Source organism: Cucurbita maxima, unplaced genomic scaffold, assembly GCF_002738345.1.
Source record: "Cucurbita maxima cultivar Rimu unplaced genomic scaffold, Cmax_1.0 Cma_Scf00012, whole genome shotgun sequence".
Classification (NCBI taxonomy): domain Eukaryota; kingdom Viridiplantae; phylum Streptophyta; class Magnoliopsida; order Cucurbitales; family Cucurbitaceae; genus Cucurbita; species Cucurbita maxima.
In genome coordinates this window covers 5401893-5423950 of record NW_019272028.1, presented here as the reverse complement: position 1 = coordinate 5423950, position 22058 = coordinate 5401893, and the positions used below count along the sequence as shown (strand labels likewise).

The window sequence follows — 22058 nt, the reverse complement described above, 5'->3', positions numbered from 1 at the left end:
TCAAACAATTATAAAACACGAACCATGTTGGGGCCACAGAGCATGCATTGTTCATATAGCAACTCAATCATCAAACCAAGCCATCAGTAAAGTCACTTGTTTAGTTGGACTAATTTAGAGGCAAGTCGACTAGAGTCGTAGACGATTAAACACGCATGCATGAGTGGAATGTGTGGCTTAACAAACTTAGATTTTATACGAGTTGTGTTTGGTTGGCAAAGGAGAACCTCGCCTGAGGTTCGCGAAACAACGAAGATAGGCAAAAAATATGAATGGGGCTTGAGTTTCCCTTTAGGCTTGTCATGAGTGTATCAAGATCATAATGCCGCACGATTGAAAATGTATGACTGTGACATGAGGTAGGCGAGGAATTACTAGGCTGACTCAGCCGGTTGTGGTTCAGACACGAATTTGCCGTTTGGAGGGACTGCTTTCCAATGCTCAAGTTCGGTCTTTTGGCTTGGATCATGAGTCTGAGGTTTGAATTTGAGGCTGAATTTTGTTTGATTTCTCATTTTTCATGCGTTTTTTCCTTTTTGGTTGCTGTTTTTAGCTACATTGTGGTCGCTTTTGATCTATTTTCAACCTCTTTTGATTGTGGATTTGTGACCAAAATTTCTAGAGCGCCTAAAGAACTTTTGATATTTATTCCTCTTACACAAATGGAAACAAATGCAATATTAACGGATGAATTTTGATGAAAAGGAATATTTAAGAATACAACTTATCGAAATGGCCTCATCCAACGATGATTCTTTCTTCACGCTAGTGAGGTCGGTTTAACGTAATATCAAAAGAATAGATTGTAAAATTTACAGACAACTGATTGATTGATTCTGTGAGATCCCACATTGGTTGGAGAGGAGCATTCTTTACAAGGGTGTGAAAACTTCTCCCTAGCAAACACGTTTTAAAAACTTTGAGGGGAAGCTAGAAAGGAAAAATCCAAAGAAGATAATATCTACTGGCTGTGGGATTGCACTATTACAAATGATATTAGAGTTAGACTTCGGATGATATGCCAACGAGAAGGTTGAGCCCTGAAGGGGGTGGACACGAGGCAGTGTGCCAGCAAAGGCGACGAGCCCTGAAGGGGAGTAGATTAAGGGGATTCCACATCGATTGGAGAAGGGAACGAGTGCCAGCGAGGATGCTGGGCCCCGAAGAAAAGTGAATTGTGAGATCTCACATCAGTCGGGGAGGAGAACGAAACATTTTTTATAAAGGTGTGGAAACCTCTCCCTATCAAGTGTGATTTAAAAACCTTAAGGGGACACCCGAAAGTGAAAAACCGAAGACGACAATATCTGCTAGTATTTAACTCATTCTATATAAATAGATACTTTAAACTCTTCATTTTGGTTTATACTTAGTATCTTTTCCCATAGAGAGAAAATATCACTGCTCCTCGTTCTAAGTCATATAGTAATGACTTTTATATCTTTTCCCATAGAGAGAAAATATCACTGCTCCTCGTTCGAAGTCATATACTAATGACTTTTATACTTTTTTAATGGTAGAAAATGCTTCTGAAATGGTCCAAAATAGTCAGCCAAATTAAGTAAAGTCAAATTGAGTTGAAGAAGCTAACTCATGACATATTTCAAGTTAGGTAAAAAAAAACTTGACATAATATCTTTTATTGTTAATTTAAGGTAGAGGTGTTCAAAAAACTCGATGACCAAAAAAATTCAATCAACCCAACCTATTCAATAGTAGGTTTGGGATGAATTACGAACTGAGTTGAGTTGAGTTCAAATAAATAAAAATTTTATAGATTGAGTTAGACGATAATTCTCTTCAAACTAGATTGGGTTGAACGTAACCCACAAGAATTTATTACTAATATTAAAAAAATGTATTTTTGTTTACCATACAGTTATATATACATATATTTATGTTTTTTTTTTTTTAATTAAATCTAATTTATGATTATTTTTTGAAAATGATGAACAAGTTTTAGGTCAAAAACTATAGAAAAATAATTAAACTAAAAAATAAAGAAATATAAAAGTTAAAAAGGCAAAAGTCAATTTTTAAAACGAAAATAATAATTTTGGAATCACTTTTCTAAACTACATTACTTTATAAATGATTTTTGAAAATATGGTAATTTAGTTTATTTTTAAAAAAAGAATAATAATGGGTTTACCTAGATTCCAATAACGATGAAGAAAAGACAAATGAAAGAAGTGGGGATAGAAAGGTCGAGAAACGATAGAGACATAGAAAATGATAATATTTTAAACAAATTGGCCAAACCAAACAAGGTGTAACCTTCAATCACAACTTTCCCCATTTTCTTCTAATATGCTTCTATTAACTAATATATTTTTTTTAAAAAAAAAAAATAGAGGCATACTGAAATTGAATTGATTTTGATTCGAAAAATATTTCGGACCAACCTGAAATTTTAGGTGGACTAGATTGGTGGCTCAAGCAACCCGGATAGAATTCACAACTAAACCCAACTCAATTCTTTATTTTTGGGTCAAATTGGGTTGAGTTGCCGGATTATTTTAAAAAATCATACTTATCTACCGAACATATTACATAAATGATCAAAATCTCATAAAACTCAAATATCAAACATTCATAAGTCATAACGTGTCACTAACATCAACTACAAACATCAAATATTTTTAATATTCATAATAATCTTAAAAGTAGAATAGGGTTAGGTTGGATGGTAACTCCATTATTTTTAGATTTGTATGGTTGATTAGACCAAAATATATGTCAACCTACTAATGGACTCGAATTTTTTATTTAAAAAAAAAATCAAATCCAACCCAAACCGAAAAATGTATAATCCAATCCAATCTTTATGATTTGGGTTAGATATTCTAAATTAGTTGAGTTATCACTATTATTTTTTTTATTTAGTTTTTAATATCACTATAGTGTTTAGACCTTTGTGTTCCTCTCTCTACCATCATGTATGTCTCACTCAAACTTTATTTTCACATGAATGAATAAAAACAATAATGGAAATGTCATATTAAAGTGAAATCAAAGAAAGAAGTAGATAGCATGGAGATTACATATTTCATTTATTTGGAAAAACAAGAAGCTTACAAAAAATAATTAATGGACATGTGAGTTTCCATAGTTGGATGAAGATGGATAAGCTTGCAAAAGATGACACATCCATACATTGAATGAAAAAGTGAAAAAGGGAAAGCTTTTAATTTTATGATCCATTCAATGGATAAGAAACTCTACCATGAGTTTTTTTCGTCTTACTGATCCCCTATATTGGTTGGGGAGGAGAACAAAACACCCTTTACAAGAATATGAAAATGGAAGAACAAAAAAATCTTTATAAGGGTATGGAAACCTCCTCCTAACAGACGCGTTTTGAGTCTTGAGGGAAAACTCGAAAGGGATGGATCTGGGCCGTTACAAATGATATCAAAGCCGGACACTGGACTATGTGCCAACGAGGAGTCTATTCTCCAAAGGGAGTAGACATGAGACGGTGTGACAGTAAAGACACTGGTCCCAAATGTGAGTAGATTAGATGGGTATCTCACGTCGATTGGAGAAAAGAAAGAGTGTCAGCAAAGACGCTCTTTATTAGAAGAATTTGATTAAAGGCCTTTTTTTTTTCAAATATTTAGATTATTTTTAGCTCTTTATTTTAATGATGCAAGCATTATTTATGTTTTGTTTAGCTATTCATAAAATAATCATATGAAACTCCAATTACTGCCAAAAGGTTACAATTGGTATCAAATCTACCATGGACTTTGTAGAGTAGAAATTTTTGAGTGATCAAACATAGAGAGTATGAGTGAAGACAAAACTTTAATGAAAATTCCTCATTTCAATGGTCACTATGATCACTGGAGTGAGCATGAAAAATTTACTCAAAGCACAGGGTTGTGAAGTTTGATGGATATTAGTTTTTTAGAACCATTGGAAGGAACAATAATGATTGAGGTACAAAAGGCACACCTTGATGATGCTAGACTCAAACATTACATTTTTTAGAATATTTACTTAATCCACCACACCAAAGTGGTGTGAAAATTATCTTATTTATAATAAAATAAATTACAAGAATATGAAAAAAAGTAATAAATGGAAAGATAGATATGGTAAATGGTAGTAAGGCAAATATCTAACTTATAATAAAATATCAAATATGATATATATGGTAAATTATAATTTATTACTAAATATCCTTAATACCCCACCGCAATTTGAGTGTCGGATTTGAATGAATGTGAAACTTGGATCTGAAAAATTCAAACAGAGGTTGAGAAACACTTTTCGTGAAGATGTCAACAACCTGGTTCAGATGAAGCATGGAGAAACACTTTCTTGGCCATCGAAAACTGCAGAGGGATCGTCGCTCAGCGGCAATGCTGCCTTGGCTTCAGCGAGAATATGTCTAACCCATGAAGAGGGATTGTCGCTTACCGACGATGCTGCCTTGGCTCTGGTGAGAATATGTCAACCCAAGAAGTAGAAGGGGAAACCTAGAGAAGGGACAAAGACAATGTTGAAGCCAGAAGAGTCACCACAGTGGGCGAAGGGGCCAATTTTGGCTAGAAGGGCGATGACGACTTGGTTGACGAAGAGGCTAGTGCGGCGCCCAGATTCCAAAGGTAAATCTCTGCAGAAGGTTGATAGGTTTAGGTTAGGGTTTCTATGAAGGATGAAGGAAGATTGGGAAGAAAATGAAAGAGACTATGTTGGTTGAGGGAAAATCGATTGTGTTGGAAAAGGTGAGGTTCCATGTACAAAGTATGGCGAAGGGTGATTTGGAGGTCAAAGCCAGCAAGGGTGGTGGAAAAGAAGATGAGTAAGGAATTCATAAGCCATTGAAAATAAGGGGTCGGGGTTATTAAACCGAAATGGCTCTGATACCATGAGAATATTTGCTTAATCCACCACACCTAAATTGTGTGAAAGTTATCTTATTTATAATAAAATAAATTACAATGATATAGAAAGAGTAATAAACGGAAATAATGGAAAGATACATATGTTAATAAGCCAAATATCTAGATATTTGCCTTATAATAAAATATCAAATATGATATATATGATAAACTATAATTTATTACTAAATATCCTTAATAATTTTCCAGGCAATTAATTATACTATCTTTAAACAAATCTTGGATCATCGCACAACCAAGATTGTTTGGGACTCAATGAAGCAAAAGTCTGGTGGAAACCAAAAGATCAAGATATCTCTTCTTAATGCATTAGAGAGAGAACTTGAGGTCCTAGAGATGAAAATGAATGAAAGTATCACTGATTATTTTACAAGAATGATGATAATGATCTCCAACAAGGCGAGAAACAATGAAGAAGATATGTTAGATAAGAAAATTGTAGAAACAATTGTGCGTACCATGACTGAAAAATTTACTTATGTTGTAGCATCCATTGAGTAATCAAAAGATATTGATAACATGTCTATCGATGAATTACAAAGTTAATTAGTGGTGCATGAACAAAAATTTCGAAGATCCAAGATTGATGGAGAGGAGCAAGTTTTGAAAGTCGAAGATCGAACAAAAAAATAAGTAATAGGAGGAAGAGGAACTTTCAGGAGCAGAAGATGCAAAAAAGGAAGATCAATTTTCTACAAAGCAATAGTTGAATGTTATACGTGTCATGACTTAAGGTCATTTTCAATATGAATATCCAAACGTGATTAAGGAAGTGAATTATGCAAGCTCGAAGAAGATGAAATGTTGCTAATGGTGGAAATACATGAACCAAAAAGGAGTGATGCTTGGATTTTTGAGTTACTCAAAGTGTATGCAAATGAAGGTATGTTTTCAAGTTTAGATACGACTATTTCTCACATTATCAAACTTGAAAATAATATAAACATGAAAATTACTAGAAATGGTGCATGAAATTAACTTTGCATGAGGTTTTTTACATTATTAGTAATGTATATTGGGCACCTCGACTAAAAAATAATCTCTCGAGCATCAGACAACTACAAGAAAAGAGTAGTAGCGTTGTTCAAAGATGTTGTAGCATTTATCATCCACAAAAAAGAAAAATGACAAAATCCATTATTACTCAACTTGGATTTTCATTTTGCTTGTTGAATCATTTGCAACTAACAAGTGCAGAATGATGCTTCCAAGTTTCATATATACATCAATGAACACGTTGACACTATCGTTATGATCACTTATGCATTAAAAACTTAAAACACAAAAACATTATGAAAGATCTCCGAAGCGTGTGGTCTAGTACTCTATTTCTCCTCTACTTGTAAGAATGTCGAGTATCTAGATACAATAGTCTAAACCACCCCTCACCCATTTCCACCCATTCCCTCTATTTTCATGATTTAAAAAATGAAAAAAATTAGATACAAACTAGGTATCCTATTAGTTGTTCGTTGAGGGTGTTCACATGACTCGATAACCTGATCAATTCAAAATATCCAATTAGATTGGGTTAGTTTTTTCTTATTTTTGGGGGGTTAATTTTTTAAAAATCGAAGATTCAGTTTAGTTTGCATGTTGACATTTTTTTGGTTGGGTTAATCTGACCGACCCAAAAGCAAGGTTATGTCCCAACTCAACCCAACTCACCCCTACCCTATTTTTAAAAAAGATGGAAAATATTTAACATTTCTAACCAATTTTAATAATGCACCATGACTTAGTAAATTTTTTATATTTGAACTTTATGAGATTTTAGTTATTAATATAATATGTATGGTGCCTAGATAATTACAAGAAAAGAATAACTTGACAATCCAACCTAACCAGAAAATAAAAGATTGAGCTGTGTTGGGTTGTGAACTCCATTTGGGTTGTTGAAGTCACCAACCCAACCAACCCAAAATTTACAATTAGTCCAAAAGATTTGTCCAACACAATCCGTGAAGAATCCTATTTTTCGTTAGTAAAATTAATGATATAAACGTGAGGAATAAAATTGTTGAATTTAAAAGTCTAATGGTCCAAATGCAACCTAACTCACATAAACATGGTCCAAATGGGAGGATGAAAACTACAATATTCACATGAACATGGATATTGTTATCAACAAAAGGATATCATATTATTATGAGGAGACAAAAAAATCTTAGAAAGATCGATCAAAATCTTGGCATACACATCTTTATAAGACAAATTTGTTAATGATTTTGTAGTTAATAAAGTTGGATCCAATGAAGGTGGTCAATAACACAAATGTTGTGATTAGGAGTTGAACCAAACATGCTTACAAAATAATTAACTTTGTTTGTTTTTTCAAAAACAGGTTGACACCATGTTCCCATTCCCAAATTGGATTTGTTAAATTTTAAGAAATATTTATCCATACTTTCACAAGAAAGCTAATCAAATATTGGGTTTTAAACTACTTTTAAGATTTTCTTTATCCATTTTTAGAAATTTCTTACTTTTTATCATAAAAAAAATTACAATTATTTTTTATTAGTAAAAAGCAAATTTCAAGGTTTTAACAAAACAGTAATTTTAATAAAAGATTTTTGATTCCATAGATATTAATATCTTAAACGCCCCTTTAAGAGTGTTCATATAACCCGATAATTCAATGAGCTCGAACGACTCAACCTAAACCATGAAATTTGAGTTGGGTTATATTTTTTAGTTGGGTTATATTTTTGTTTTGGTTTGAGTTGGGTTTATTTTTTTGAGAATCGAAATTTTGGTTCAATTTGTGGGTTGACATTTTTAGTTGGGTTAACCCGACTAATCCGCATATTTAATTCTATAACAGATGTTAGTGATATGGTGTGGCTTATAAATGTTTTATACTTAAATTTTATGAGAGTTTAGTTATTGAATATGGGCTTGAGTTCCACTCAAAGTTGGCCGTGAGCGTGTTGAGATCATGACACTGCACGATAAAAAGTGTATGATCGTGACACATGACAATAAGAATAAGGTGTCACAGTCCAAGGAGTGATTGTGCCCCAAGTAAGTCATTGAGAACGATTACTAGTTTAAATGAAGGAAGATGTAACAATCTTACTACGAGAAGAATAGATTAGGACCCTCACGTTGCAACAACTAGCTTCAGTAATCCTCATTTTCTAACAAGGTTTGGTGAAAGCCTGAAGATTGTTAACTCAAGTACCCATTTTACATAGAACATGAAGAGCATCGACACTTCAAGTATGCATTTATGGTCATAGGTGCTTTCATTATGGGATACAGGAACTAAATCCAGCCAGTGATCGCAATGGATGCAACCAACATGAGAGGGTAATACAAGGGCATGCTTCAAGTTGTTACTTGTACTGATGCAACTAAGCAAGTATACCATGTTGCTTGTGATGCCTTTCAAATGCCCTCCATACAACTATCAATATGTAGAACAACTCATAGCAGTTGCATTTTGAACAATCTTTCATAGGTCTTACCATTCTCCTTGTCACGTATTTGTTTGAAGTATCTGGGAAAATTTATCTCATTAACATGATCTTGAACGAGCCTTTCAGTTATGATCTCATCAACCACTCCCGAGCATATGAAAATCTCACTAGATAGCACTTTGTACGAAAGAATACCTTAGATAACGTTATCGTTCAGTCAATTTGTAACACATACAATAAATTATGAAATAGTCTCATATGATCATTATGCATTTAAGTAACGATAAAAATTTTTAGAAATTGTATGAACATTGAGTTAGATTATGAATGAAGGTGTAAAATCATAGGGACTCTAGGTTTCTTGCTTATTGTGAATCCTCTCCTTGTATGACACGAATTAACCATGGAAGCTCAAATCCATCTATTGTACCTCTCTCGCCCAATCATCGCAAACACTTAATTCTAAGTCTAGCTGTGTTGCAGACATTGCTCCTCACATGTCTTGTTTTATGTCTAATTCTAGTTATGAGATCGAACTCCCTCTTTCTAAGAATCCCAAAAGGTCAAAATTTTCATGACATAAGGTCTTCTCCCATTTTCTCCCCAAGAATGCAATTGAGTTGACAATTAAATTAAAAATCAAGGATGTATCTAGAAAATGGTCAAAAAGATGCTTAGATTGGAGTCTATTATCCTACCATGGTCATGTCACCTTCATATAATAAATAAAACCAATACTAACAAAAACATTTCCAGCGTAGAAGACTCATTGACCCAGTCATATTTTAGGTGAAATTCCACCAAGGGTAATGAATTGTGTTTTCTCGATCTCGATTTTGACTATATGAGACTGAAATAAAAAAATAAAACAAAATTAACTTCCAATTTCAGTACCATAGGGCCAAGGTGATATTCCACCGAGGAAATAGGGTCTTCCTCAACACAAAACAGAGTCCCCACTCAACCAGACCTTCATTCATCGTCCACCCCCGGTGCACCCTGGCATAAATCCCAACCGACATTCGTTCGATTACGAACAAGAAAAAGAGAATTAAGAGAAAATAACATATAGAACACACATAGAATACTTTGAAGCCCCTAAAGCCTGAAATACTACCATAACACACTTTGAATTGCAAATTTTGAACACGAAACCCACTCATTCCTCATACCCTAACAGGCTGAAAGAAACCCATTACGATTTTCCTCAAATTTTGTGGGAGTTATATAGCCTCAAGGCTGGAAGATTCGAATAATTTGAATAAGAGATGGAAACAAAGTTCGAACCGTGTGAGAGGCACTATGGTGTTTGGTTTGGGCTGTTCACTTCCCTTTAAATTAAAAAGAAAAGAATAAAATCTTCCAAATCGATTATGAACTGAAATACTGGGTTACCCTGTAAGAGGTTCACAACATTTCAATGAAAGCTCAAGGGGTTGTGGGAGAGTAGTTTTATTTGGCCAATCTACAAGAAACGATACAAAACATGATAATGCTATTAACTTGAATTTAACTGTTTAAAAGCCAGCGAGTTCATTCTTGCTCATAAGATCATAAATTTGTAGATAATAGTGTTATAGCATGAATGATACGTAAATACTGAACTTTTTAAAACGAATTTAAAAAACAAAAGGAATAACAGTTGTGAAAATAAACTTAGTCATAGTTTCAATAATTAAGGAAGATCTTTAATTTCCCATCTCTATTACGACTCTACCATAACAACACAATAGTAACATAATTAAGATTGGGAGAATAGTAACAGTGCAATTGAGATAAAAGGAAAAAGTGCCATAACAACATAATTAAGATTGGGAGAATAGTAACAGTGCAATTGAGATAAAAGGAAAAAGAGGACGACCACCAACTATCCAAGAAATCAATAGGCTACGAAGTCAATCAATCGGGAGCTATGTCAATTAAACCATATATGATATCAGAAGTTCAAAAAGATGTCAACACATATACTTATATGGCATACCAAATATGAAAGAAAATACCATAATTCGTTTCACCACATTAATCCAATCCCATTGCCGTCCCCCACTTGATGAGCAGTGTAATAAAATTGCTGCACTATGGACAGAATATTCAATTCTATATATAGAAAGTAAGGGCTAAAGATACAAGTTAATTCACTCCAATTTGGCACAAACGAATTTCTAATTGGTTAAATTAATTCCACCTATCAACAACATTTCAAATGTACAGCTACACCTGCAAAATGTAATGCAGCACAATAAATAATACAGGACATCCATTACCTGTGCACATGGCGAAAGCATTAATACAGCAGAGAGACTTCATTTGATGAACATCCTTCGTATTTGGTTAAAATTTACAGCTCTTCCTCGACCATAGTTTTCAACATTGCAGGCTCAAGGAGGAGATTTTACTTCCCTTTTAAGTAACTCCTGGAGATGTGAGATAGGCCAGATTGAATTTAAGGTAAAAACAGGTAGAACGCAACTCTCTTGGACAGAATGGTACCTACCTGCTTTGTTGCATCAATTGAAATGAGCTGCCTTTCTCTCTTCTCACGTTGGCACTCTCCACACCAGCTAGAGAAATCTTTCTGGTATTTTTTCAACTCTCTGAATACAGAACTGTAACGAGCAAGATTTGGGGAGGAAAAGGTAAGGAAAAGAAGAAAACAAGTGAGCACGATATATTATCTATAATTGTACATAATACGACTACGTTTCCCACTCAAACACGCCCTGTTTCAAAGTAACAAATGATGCCTTTTAGACAAAAGTCAAAAAACACCACATTTATGAATATAAAACCAAACATTAACAAGATCAGTTATTAATCACTTTTTAGTAAATTAGTTATAATTAAAACGTTTTTACTAAAATTACTTTTACTAGAAGCACTTGTTTTACAAATACTCCCAAACACACCTTAAATATCACATCCTTTTTCTTTTACTAGGATAATTAAAGCAATGATCGAAAGGTCAAGGACCTTGTAAGAAATTACCTTCTGCACCACAAAAGTAAGTTGACCCGACGCCCAGATGTTGTGGCTCTAGCACCATGCCGATGACGACCACAATGAAGAACCGCATGCCCAGGAACGTGGAAATAGTCAAAGATTTCCTAATAAAGAGACCATTTTGGTAAATCTCACCCCTACGGAACACTAATTAATAATCTTGTAACATCATGAAAAAAAAATTGAAAGTAATCTTGCTTTCGTAACATACGTATAAATGTCCAACTTTTCAATAATAATATTCTAATTACTTAAATTTAAGAACGTATTAATTATGCAAAAGCTCTTCAATTGTATTAATGGTTAAATAAGCTTCTATCTATTCCATTGCAGATTCGAAAGGAACTAACGGTTGTAGAGTCCACAAGAAAATTTAATGATTCACAATCAAAGAACTGTCAGATCTGAATGAGCAGCTTGAAGTGTATGAGCCAGCCACAAAGGAATGAACAGAAATACAAAAATAAAGGTGTAAGAAGGATTTTTCTTTAAGATTAACATACCTCTGATTGAGTCTCCGTATTAACATGTTTGTCACATCGGATGCCACGAAAGAATAGTTCACCACCAGAAAATTGTTTACCCAAGCAAACATTCAACGTGACTTCTGAGTCATCCACATGAAAACCTACAGTAAAAATCATTTTTAAGGAAAATTCATTAATAGCTCGATTCTAACAGATGAATATAAAACCCTCTGGAAAAGAAGAAAAACAAGCAACAAAACAAGAGAACAGATGTCATAAATTTTTAGTTTTATGTCTATAAAGAAAATTGCAGTGAGCAAAATAAAATTAAGTAAATATAAAAGTAAGGTTAAATTATCACACTTTTGTTCCTCTAGTTTCACGTGTATCAATTTTTTCCTCATGCTTTCTAGAAGTTTTAATGTCTGCTCAATAGTTAATTAGCTCCATTGCCATTTTTTTGTTATTTATCATTGAAAACAGAGTTGATCACCTCTTTGTCACGTAAGTATAGTGTTGTCAAGTAAGTCCACATAGCACTATATTAATGCTTCATTAACTTTCCATTATGTTTGTCGCCCAGTAGTTAACAATAATAACTTTTGGAATAACCTAATAATAGTGATGAAATTAAAATTTTCAAATGTATAAGGATGGATTTTTTTTTATAATAACTTTCATAGAGGAAAAAAATGAAAGAATACAAGGGCACACAAAAAACTAAGCGCACAAAAAGGAAGCACATTAAAGAAAAGGCCTCCAGCTATACGACAACGCTTAAAAGAATAATTACTAAAAAAATTGAAATCGAAGTCCAAAAACGAACATGAAGTCTAACGAGGGACCCTACATGACTAGGATACCTCTCCAACCCTCTAAATACTCTGTTATCCCACTCACCCCGAAGATTGCACAAAATAGTACACACCCCAACAAGTCATAAAAACAAGCTCTTTTCATGAAAAGGCAGATAGAGGAACCCCCTCATTATATCCCTAGTGTTCCTATGTCAAGCTACTGAAAAGCCAAATGCCTGGAAGAAAAGATCTTCGAAAAATGTGATCCACATAATCCTCAGCCTTCTGACAAAGAAAGAAAAAAAAAAATGAGCCAACTAATAGGGTTTTTTTTTTTTTTTTTTTTTTTTTTGCAACCCAATCTTTAGGATCAACTCAGTCGTGTACAGGTCATGTAAAGAACTTCACCTTCCTTAAAATTTTATTCCTTCATAGAGTAGAATAAACCGACTCATGTAAGTGAGAAGGGTTCAACAAACTACAGAAAAAAAGATCGGCAAGAAAAACCTTTAGAAGAGTGGAGACTCCACACTTGAACATCTCTTCTCCCAAGCCTAAAAATGACCTATCCAAGCAAGGCAAAGAAAGAGACATCTATCGCTTCCCTATCTATCAAAGAGAAATGAATCTCAAAGAAAAAAGGAAACTGAGCTCCCCGACCAGAACAAACAATTAGACATCACACAATTTTGAAAGGAAAACAACTGATAGAGACAAGAGAAATGGAGAAAGGGTGTGATATCCCACATCGGTTGGGGAGGAGAACGAACATTTTTTATAAGAGTATGGAGACCTCTCCCTAGCAGACGCGTTTTAAAAATCTTGAGGGGAAGCCCGAAAGGGAAAGCTCAAAGAGGACAATATCTACTAGCAGTGGGCTTTGGCTATTATAAATGGTATCAAAGCTAGACACCGAGTGATGTGCTAGCGAGGAGGCTGAACCCTGAATGGGGGTGGACATGAGGCAGTGTACTAACAAGAACGCTGGTCCTCGAAGGGGGTGGATTGGGGGATCCCACATTGAAAGGGAACGAGTGCCAATGAAACAATTGAGAGAAAGATGAGAGCTCAAAAGAGACCCTTCCATAAATTCTCGTTAAGTGTCTTTAACCACACCTGACAGCCACTTAAATAAATGAGGACCAAACTTGCTGGCAATAGTTCTATGCAAGAGAGAGTTGGGTTAACGGGTAAAATGCCAAAGCCATTTCGCCAACAAAGCTTTGTTACAAGTTCTTAAATTTTCAATTTTTAATCCCTCCACCTCAAATAAGCCAGCCTCTCAATGACCTCCCACCTAACCAAGTGCGACCTTTATCCTTCTTCCACCCTTTTCCAAAAAAATTGTACAAAAGTTCGCAAAAGTTTCTCAATATTCTGACAAACCGTGTACAAAGCTCTAAAAATGAAGCAATAATAAATGGGGATATCACTCCAACGCTCTCCTTGACAACCTTATTTGCATAGCAAAAGAAAATAGTATACTCGAAAATAGAAGGTGGGAAGAGAAACGTTCTCCTTGACAACCTCAACGAGCTCAATGATTTTTGCAAAAACACCTTTAACAACAAGCCTGCTTAGCACATTCAACAAGCAAAAAAATAAAGGATCTCTTCGCCTACGACCACTTGAGGCCAAAAGTTACCCTTTGGGCCCATTAATGAGAAAATAATAACTCACTTTTCTCATATAACTCCACATCTACATCCTTCATTTGTACCCAAGCCCTTCTTTTCCAAAACCTAATCCAAGAAAGTCCAGTCCACATGATTGTAGACTTTTTCAAAATCACTCATTTCTTTTTGCTTCTCTAATCCATAATAGCTCCATTGGCTTTAGGGCCGAATCAAGAATCTGTCTTGGCTAGGAGTTTAGCTAGAATTTTACATGAAGGCTTTCTTCGAGGAGAGGGAGATTTATCCATCATGGACTAAAAATTGATGCTTATACATTGTAGTGTACTTAAAAATACATAAATGATATGTGCAAGTATAAAAGAAAAATCATGGGTTTATGGCCATGTATGCATTCCTGATAAAATAAAATTATATAAAACTTAAACTAAAGTTGTTTAGCTATTATAGGCCAAAGTCTCCTAGTCCTGACGGATTCCCTATGGCCTTCTTTCAGGATTGTTCGAGTCACATTAAAGAGGACTTGTGGAAGATTTTCTCGAAGTTTTATGGAGAGCTCTTTTGTTAATCTTAACAGATTTGTATCATTCTTTGAAGCCATTTTTGGTCTTAAGATTAATGGGGGAAGAGTACCATTTTTGGGATAGCGTAGTGGGTGGTAGCGGTGGGGTGTGAGGTTAGCCAATTCCCTTCTACTTATTTAGAGCTCCCATTGGGAGGTAATTCTAAAAGCCAAGTGTTCTCGAATCCCATTCTAGAAAAAATTTAGAAATAGTTATCTAGTTAGAAAAGGCTCTTTTCTCCAAAGAGGGGAGACTTACTCTAATCCAGGCTGTCTTAAAAGGGACACCTAGCTTCTTATACTTGTTTAGGAACCCAGTCATTGTGAGCAAGATGGTTGAGAGATTGATGAGGAACCTAGCGTAGAGGGGTTCATATAGGGGGAGGATCCCATTTGGTTAAGTAGGATTTGTTGCTGAAGCCAATTGAACTCGGAGGTTTGTGCACCAGGAGCTTGAGATTAAATGAGGCTTTTTTTTTTTTTTTTTTTTTTTTTTTTTTTTTTTTTTTTTTACTAAGTGGTTTTGACGTTTNTTAACGAAATTTGACACTCTAGCATAAAGTGATTGTGAGTAGATATGCCTCTCACCCTTTTGAGTGGAGTTCGAGTGGGGAATTGAGAAGCCTTAGTAAAAACCTTTGGAAAGTCATCACTTCTTGTTTTCTTTTGTTTTCTTAGTTTATTAGGTGCACTGTGGGAGAAGGCTCAAAGGTCTATTTATGGAGGACCTTTCGATAAGTGATAAACCTCTGTGCATGTCCCATCTGTACTTCCTTTCAGGAAAGAGGTAGCATTTGATGATCTCACTTTGTCTTCCTCTGATCTTTCTTTGATGTGGCAAGTCTTCTATTTATCCCTTGAGATCAATTTATTACGCTCGAGAGGAGAGATGTTAGGGTTTGGACCCCAGATTCTTCAAGGAGTTTTTCCAGATAACTAAACTTGGAAGGCAACTTTGGATCGCATTCCAAAACACTCTTATCTAGTTTTGTTTCCGCAATACTGCATTGGAGGCAGGAGGAGGTCTGACTCATTAACTATTGGAGTGCAAATTTGCTAACTACCAATAGGGTTGTTGGAGGTGTTCGTTTGGTGTTTCAGGAGTGCACATAGAAATGGATGGTCTTTCTTGGAGGAAGTGCTCTTGAATAATGCTTCCTTGTGGGCATCAATCACTTGACCTTTTTTGTGATTAGGGTCTTCGTCTTGGTCTCTTAGAATGGAGCTCTGTTTTGTAGTTAGTGTTTGTGCTCCTTTTCTTTCTTGCTTGTTTGTTTATATATCTTGTATCCATTAACTTGTTCAATGAAAGTTCGGTTCCTTTAAACAAAAAATAAGATCGGTGACCGTAGAAAAAGCTACTGAAAGTACTACCATGCTCCATATCTTCATCAATTTCGTATTAAACAAAAGCACTTGTAAAAATAGGATTGATAGGAGTGGGAAGCAAGAAAATAAAGTAGTTACTATTAAAACCTACCAAGTTCGACGTCTCTATCAATTCCATATTCTACAACAAAGCCGTGATGAGAGTCCAATGTGCCTCCTCCAACTTCTGAAAAGAAAACTACAAAATACCAAAAAAGAACATGAGGGGAAAAATGTCTTTCGCATTTTACACGAAAATAACTTGCAAGGAGCAATTTAATGTATTACCTCTGGATATAGGACGGATAAAATCATCCATCAACTTATCAAGCATGGTCTCCAAACCAAAATCATCAAGAACAGCACCATATTTGTTCATTGTGTTTGGTCGCATAATTCTGAATTTTGTCTCGTGAACCCATCTTTCAAAACTTTCCACCTGAAAATTAAGAGGAGAATAGTATTACACAGAAACCAAATCTCACGAAAGTAAAAAAAAAAATGCCAATAAATTTAAACTATGGTACCTCAGATAATAGCTTCTCACAAAATTGTGGCTGAAGCATTTCAAATTTATATATTCCTGGAGAGGGTTCAGACATAATGCGTCTAAAGCTCTCCTCTGAATTCTCATTGATAGCTTTGAGAAAAGAAGGGACAAAGAAGTTTGCAGCATGCAAGCTGTAAAGCTCCCTGTGTAATGGCTGCAAATAGTAGGATAACAACTTAGCCTGGGAATATAATACGGAAGTACTGGAAGTAACTATTCATGGAATCTTCTAAATGAAAGCTGAGAATCATTACACAAGATCTCATCAAATTTCTATGAATTTTATTACTGAAGATAAATGTTAAAAAAAACCACATTACTTTTTTTTCCTTTTTATTTTCTTTTTTTTTTTTTTTTTTTTTTTTTTTTTTTTTTTTTTTTTTTNAACCTTGAAGGACTTTTGATTTTTCTTGCAATTTTCAAACAAAACCCAGTGACATAGGAATTTAGGACAAACCCTGGAAAGTGGTCCTCGAAAATACTCAGTCAAACATTCCAATTTATCAAGTAAACTTTATGCCATTAGATTTACCCAAAGAATTGGACATACTAACTAATCGACTGTAAACCTTAATTTAAACAATTTTGAACCATAGAAAAACTATTCCATAAATTTTCACACCAATCTAAGCGTGTCTAACTCGAATACATACTTAACTAGACTTGCATTTACCTGATAATTTGATATAATCTTTTGTCGGTATTCTCTATGCCTCTGAACCTGATAGTTCAAATACATAAAAGTTTACATAAGAGAACATTTTAGATGAGAAAAGCAGTATTTTTTGCATTACAACAATAAAAATATGTAGAAATATCACAACTTCCATTGGCCGATGATATAATTAAATTAACCTTAACATAAAATATTTTGCTTTTCATGTTTCACCAATTCCAATAACATAAGTCCACACTACACGCAGTAGGATCCAGAAGGGAACAAGAAAAAAATTAATCAACCTTCAAATCACCCAACAGTTACACTTTAAAATTGGCTACAACATTCTTTTTCTTTTTCTTTTCTCCTTTTTTCTTTTTTCTTTTTTTTTCTTTTTCTTTTTTTTTTTTTTTTTTCTTTTGTGAGTGTGTGGAGTTCAAAATTAGCAACAATTTGAAGTAGCAATCTTTATAGCCCATCAAAATGCATATCACAGAAGGCATATGTCCATAAAAGTACAGGAAAACAAATAAGCTAGCATTCATGTATTTGCACCAGCATGAAAAATGTATCTTCCTAGAAGCCTATGAAGCATGGATGCTGACACAAAACATAGATATGACCTGACACAGGCACTGTAACACGTCATTTCGATACAAGAAGAAAATTCAAAATCCATAAGTTTGTGCATTTATATGATTAAAAATATGAGTTTTATGTATTTCGCTCTCAAAATTTATTATCGAATGTCTATTTAATATATACTTAACAAGTGTTCATACTTGTCTAACAAATGTTGGACCTATATTAACTTTGTACAACTAGTGTCTAACACAACCATTGTGCTAATAAGCATCCAATGTGTGCCCAACAAGTGGCAAAACATCCAAGTGTCAGATACGGACTCACTATCCAAACTAAGGTGTTCCTGCTTTTAGCTAGAAGGTAATGCCAAAAGGTTACATGGATCATACGGGTAACCACATGTAATCAGTGGATCGACATAAAGTAGATAAGCCATTATTGAAAGATGGTTAAATTATACATAGAACTTCTTTGATGTACTCTTACATACCCATCGGCTTCAAGAAATCTGCTGAAACTGGATATAACAATGTAAAGAATGACAAACCATCTGGTTGACAGAGTAACTGAAAGGATGCTCTATCATTCAGCTTTTTTCAATGCCAATATTTTTATAAGCACAATGCAAACCAAGGTACAAAAGCTCCTAAGCCTCAAAACTAGGAGCAGATATGAATGAGGCACATAATATAATAAAAAAATTTCAGATTATATACATAAAAAAGAAAACTATTTTAAGCCTATGAGTACAATGAACTATTAAATTTTTCATGCATAAGCAGGCCATGTTTTCAAGGCTCAAACATAATTCAAGAAAACTAACTTCTTGCTTGGATGAAAATGAGAGATGCATTAAGTACAAAAAGTCATATATGATCATTTTTGTAAATGCAAGGTAAATTACATTTACAACACAATGTGATATTAAAATTGGGGCCATAATTCAAAAGTGTATAGACCAATTTACACCTTGATAATCGTATATTATAACTTGACCTTACAATATTAGTCTTAGGAAAGAGAAAACTTAAGGATATTTATATCCAAGGTGCATAACTATAACAGTTTGTGTTCATCACCATAAGGACATCAAAATTTATAGCTTTCCATTTTAATCACTAACCCATGGTAGTTAAGTCATAATACGGCATTTATATCCTTTTTCTATAACAATGCAGCTTTCAAAACAGTGATTTTAAAATCAAATCAATAAACTATACATTATTAGGCACAGAGATGCATTTAATTTTTAAGTTACCTCGATATTCTTCGTTATTTTCAGGATATAATGGATGAGAAAAGAATATTTCACTGAAATGCACTCAAGAAAATCCCTGGAGTTTTCTTTTCTTACGCACAAAATGCATCAAGAAGGTGACAAAAAAGGTGATTGGAATGCAACAAATAAGTAATAGATTGACTCCTCTTTCAATAACTATTCAAAGGTCGTTTCCCTGGCTAACCCCCAAGAACATGTAGTTCAAATCACCCTTCTGATTGACCAAATAAGCTAAAAAAAACTAAGAAAAATCTATAATAGTAAAAGAAAAAGAACAAAGACATTAGAGTGTTCACCCAAAAAATATTTTTTAAATTGTGGTTCATGTGAGGCAAGGGCATAAGTGAACTCGGCTTGCCAGCATGTAACACATCAAAATGTCCAAAAAACAGAGAACCCAAATAAAATAGTATACGAAGCTAAGACAGAATAGTTGGTTAGAACATGGGGAGCTTGCCGGAGTCCAAGTTCAAATGTTCCCTATGGTTAGAACATAGAACATTAGATCATTGGATGAGTTTTAGGTTTGGATCTGCTTTGTAGCATCCATTTGAATTTCACTTTTTAACTTTTAGCAATGATTCTCCTGCTACTATTCATAGAGTCCTCTTTGGAAGCTCAATTGAGGTTTTCGATTCTTGGAAGGAATATTTATCTTTCTTCATACTTTAAATACTTTCTCCTTATTTGTCTAAATAAAACTAAATCCACTGTTCTGGAAATACTTCCGAGAAACATGGAAGCAATCACATATAGGAAAAAGATACAAGAATAGACCTTGACTTCCAGACTACAACTTGAATGCAAATCCTCCAAAATTCATAAGCTGAAATCCATTATAGCTCCTCAAGACCAACAGAACGCATTCCAGTAATAAGGTATAAACATGGATATCTCCTTGCTTTCATCAAATTTGCTTCAAACGTCAAGATCGTTGACTCACTACCATCAAAGGAAAATTAGCAAATTGGCAAATTCAATCCTCATTTCTTACTTGACATCTTAACATAAATGTCTAATTCGCAATTCTAATCGTAAATTTTACCAACATGCGGTTTTAGCTTCCATCAGACGAATGAAAAACCTGCATATTCAACTAACCATGTTCCCGCCTTCGGATCCACCATCGCATAGCAAGAAAACAAAAATCTTAATGCTTATCCTACAAACGACTTCCAACTAACAACTGATAAGATCACGCGGCATTGCCTAATCATTGGATTTCAACCTATAAAAAAGTGTAGAATAAAATCTATCACTATTCCTCCTCCTCCTCCTTCTCCTCCTCCTCCTCCTCTATTTACCAGCCAACCAAGCAAACAAGTATTGAAATTTATTACAGATATAGAGATAATCAATTGAAAATGCTTACTCGGTTGCGTTCACCCTCTGGAGCATATCGGAGTAGAATGTCCCTCATGTACTGAAGCTTAAGGTCGCGTGCCACATTTAGCATGCTCGGAGGCAAGTGCCTTTCCAGCATACTAAAGAGGAGGGGGCTAAACTCCAATTGCAGGTCCTCGTAGCTCTCCGACTTGTGATCTTCCTTTGGCTGGAGACGAAGCCTGTGAGTTGAGAAGGAAGGTGCGCTGGACGAGACGACGCCATTTCCATTGCCAGTCACAGGAGTTTGGGACTGCTTTCGTCGTTCAAGCGAAACTTCCAGTGACATAGCTTCGCATATGCGGAGGTCAAATGCGTGTGACGTAAGAATTACAGAAGCATGTTATTGCGGGTGAGAGTGTAAGAGTGTGAGATGTGGATTGAAATTAGGGTTATGAAAAGGAAGAAGACGAAGATGGTGAAAGTTGCAGGTTAGGGTTAGGGCTCTGCTTCGTTAGTTCCGGACGTGACCTGTACATGTGGGACCCAATCGATTGCGTGGACGTCTAAACTTGTTATCCTTACAATTGTCCCACTAGTATACTTAAATTTTTTTAAATAAATTGATAATCATTAATAATTTAGGCCTCATATCAATAGAGATTATTTCAAGCATGATCATTCATTAAATTATGCTGGATTCCCCCTCAACAATTCTCAACAGGGTCTCAAAAAAATAAAGATAAGATCAGACTTGTCGAGTTTGATCAAGAAAAAAATATAAGCTACAAGTCAACATTGAGACCAAAGATGTTTAGGCTAAGGTAAGAATCCTTTCCTGGAAAGCTCAGAATCCAAAGGAAGCTTGGTAACATGCCAGAGAATACCATAAAAAACGTCTAATAAAGTTTCCTAAAATCGCACAATGTTGAAGGTTTCACACGTGAATTAAAAAAGAATTAACTTCTTAGGTGAATTCATTACTATGGTAAAAAAAATATATGAGTAATATAAAGAGTCTCGGTATATGAATAAAGTTTGATGTCATATCTTGATTACACTGGTACAATCAACTTTGTAATTATTATAAATAATTTGATAGAGTGAGTGAAGATATTTAAATAATTAATTTCTTATTATAAATTTGTTGATTAAGAATATTAATATTTCATAAGATAACTTATGTATGTCCTCTTTGGGCTTTCCCTTTCGGGCTTCCCTTCAAGTTTTTAAAACATTGGTAGTGGAAAGTTTTCACACCCTTATAAATGGTGATTTGTTCTCCTCGCCAACCAATGTAGAACATCACATGTCGAGACTATGTGATCAAGAGAGAAATAAACCTCATAATAACTCATACACGAAACTCATCACCGGCAAGTAACATAATATTCACTAGCCACATTCATACTTTTCCAATTTCCTAAGGTAATGTATCCAAATAATATTTTCACTTATGCTAACTTTAAGAATACTAAATCAGGCAATCCTAACCAT

The 22058-nt window shown here is 34.4% G+C and overlaps 1 protein-coding gene across 3 annotated transcripts; it reads right to left on the bottom strand.

Annotated features, from left to right (window-relative positions):
* Positions 1 to 10233: 10233 nt before the first annotated feature.
* Positions 10234 to 21046, bottom strand: LOC111487012 (uncharacterized PKHD-type hydroxylase At1g22950-like). Of its 3 annotated transcripts, none has more exons than XR_002718972.1 (10): positions 20611 to 21046; positions 17390 to 17437; positions 16694 to 16870; positions 16455 to 16605; positions 16279 to 16365; positions 11842 to 11966; positions 11324 to 11442; positions 10833 to 10944; positions 10603 to 10752; positions 10234 to 10414 (listed from the first exon to the last, which is right to left on the bottom strand). XR_002718972.1 is itself a non-coding variant. In XM_023134214.1 (9 exons), the coding sequence occupies exons 1-9, from the start codon at positions 20908 to 20910 to the stop codon at positions 10717 to 10719; spliced, it is 1155 nt and encodes a 384-aa protein (XP_022989982.1). In that variant the 5' UTR covers positions 20911 to 21046; the 3' UTR covers positions 10420 to 10716. The 3 variants fall into 3 exon arrangements, 1 of the variants encoding a protein (XP_022989982.1); XR_002718971.1 differs by having other exon boundaries at positions 10234 to 10409; XM_023134214.1 differs by lacking the exon at positions 10234 to 10414 and having other exon boundaries at positions 10420 to 10752.
* Between the last annotated feature and the right edge of the window lie 1012 nt (positions 21047 to 22058).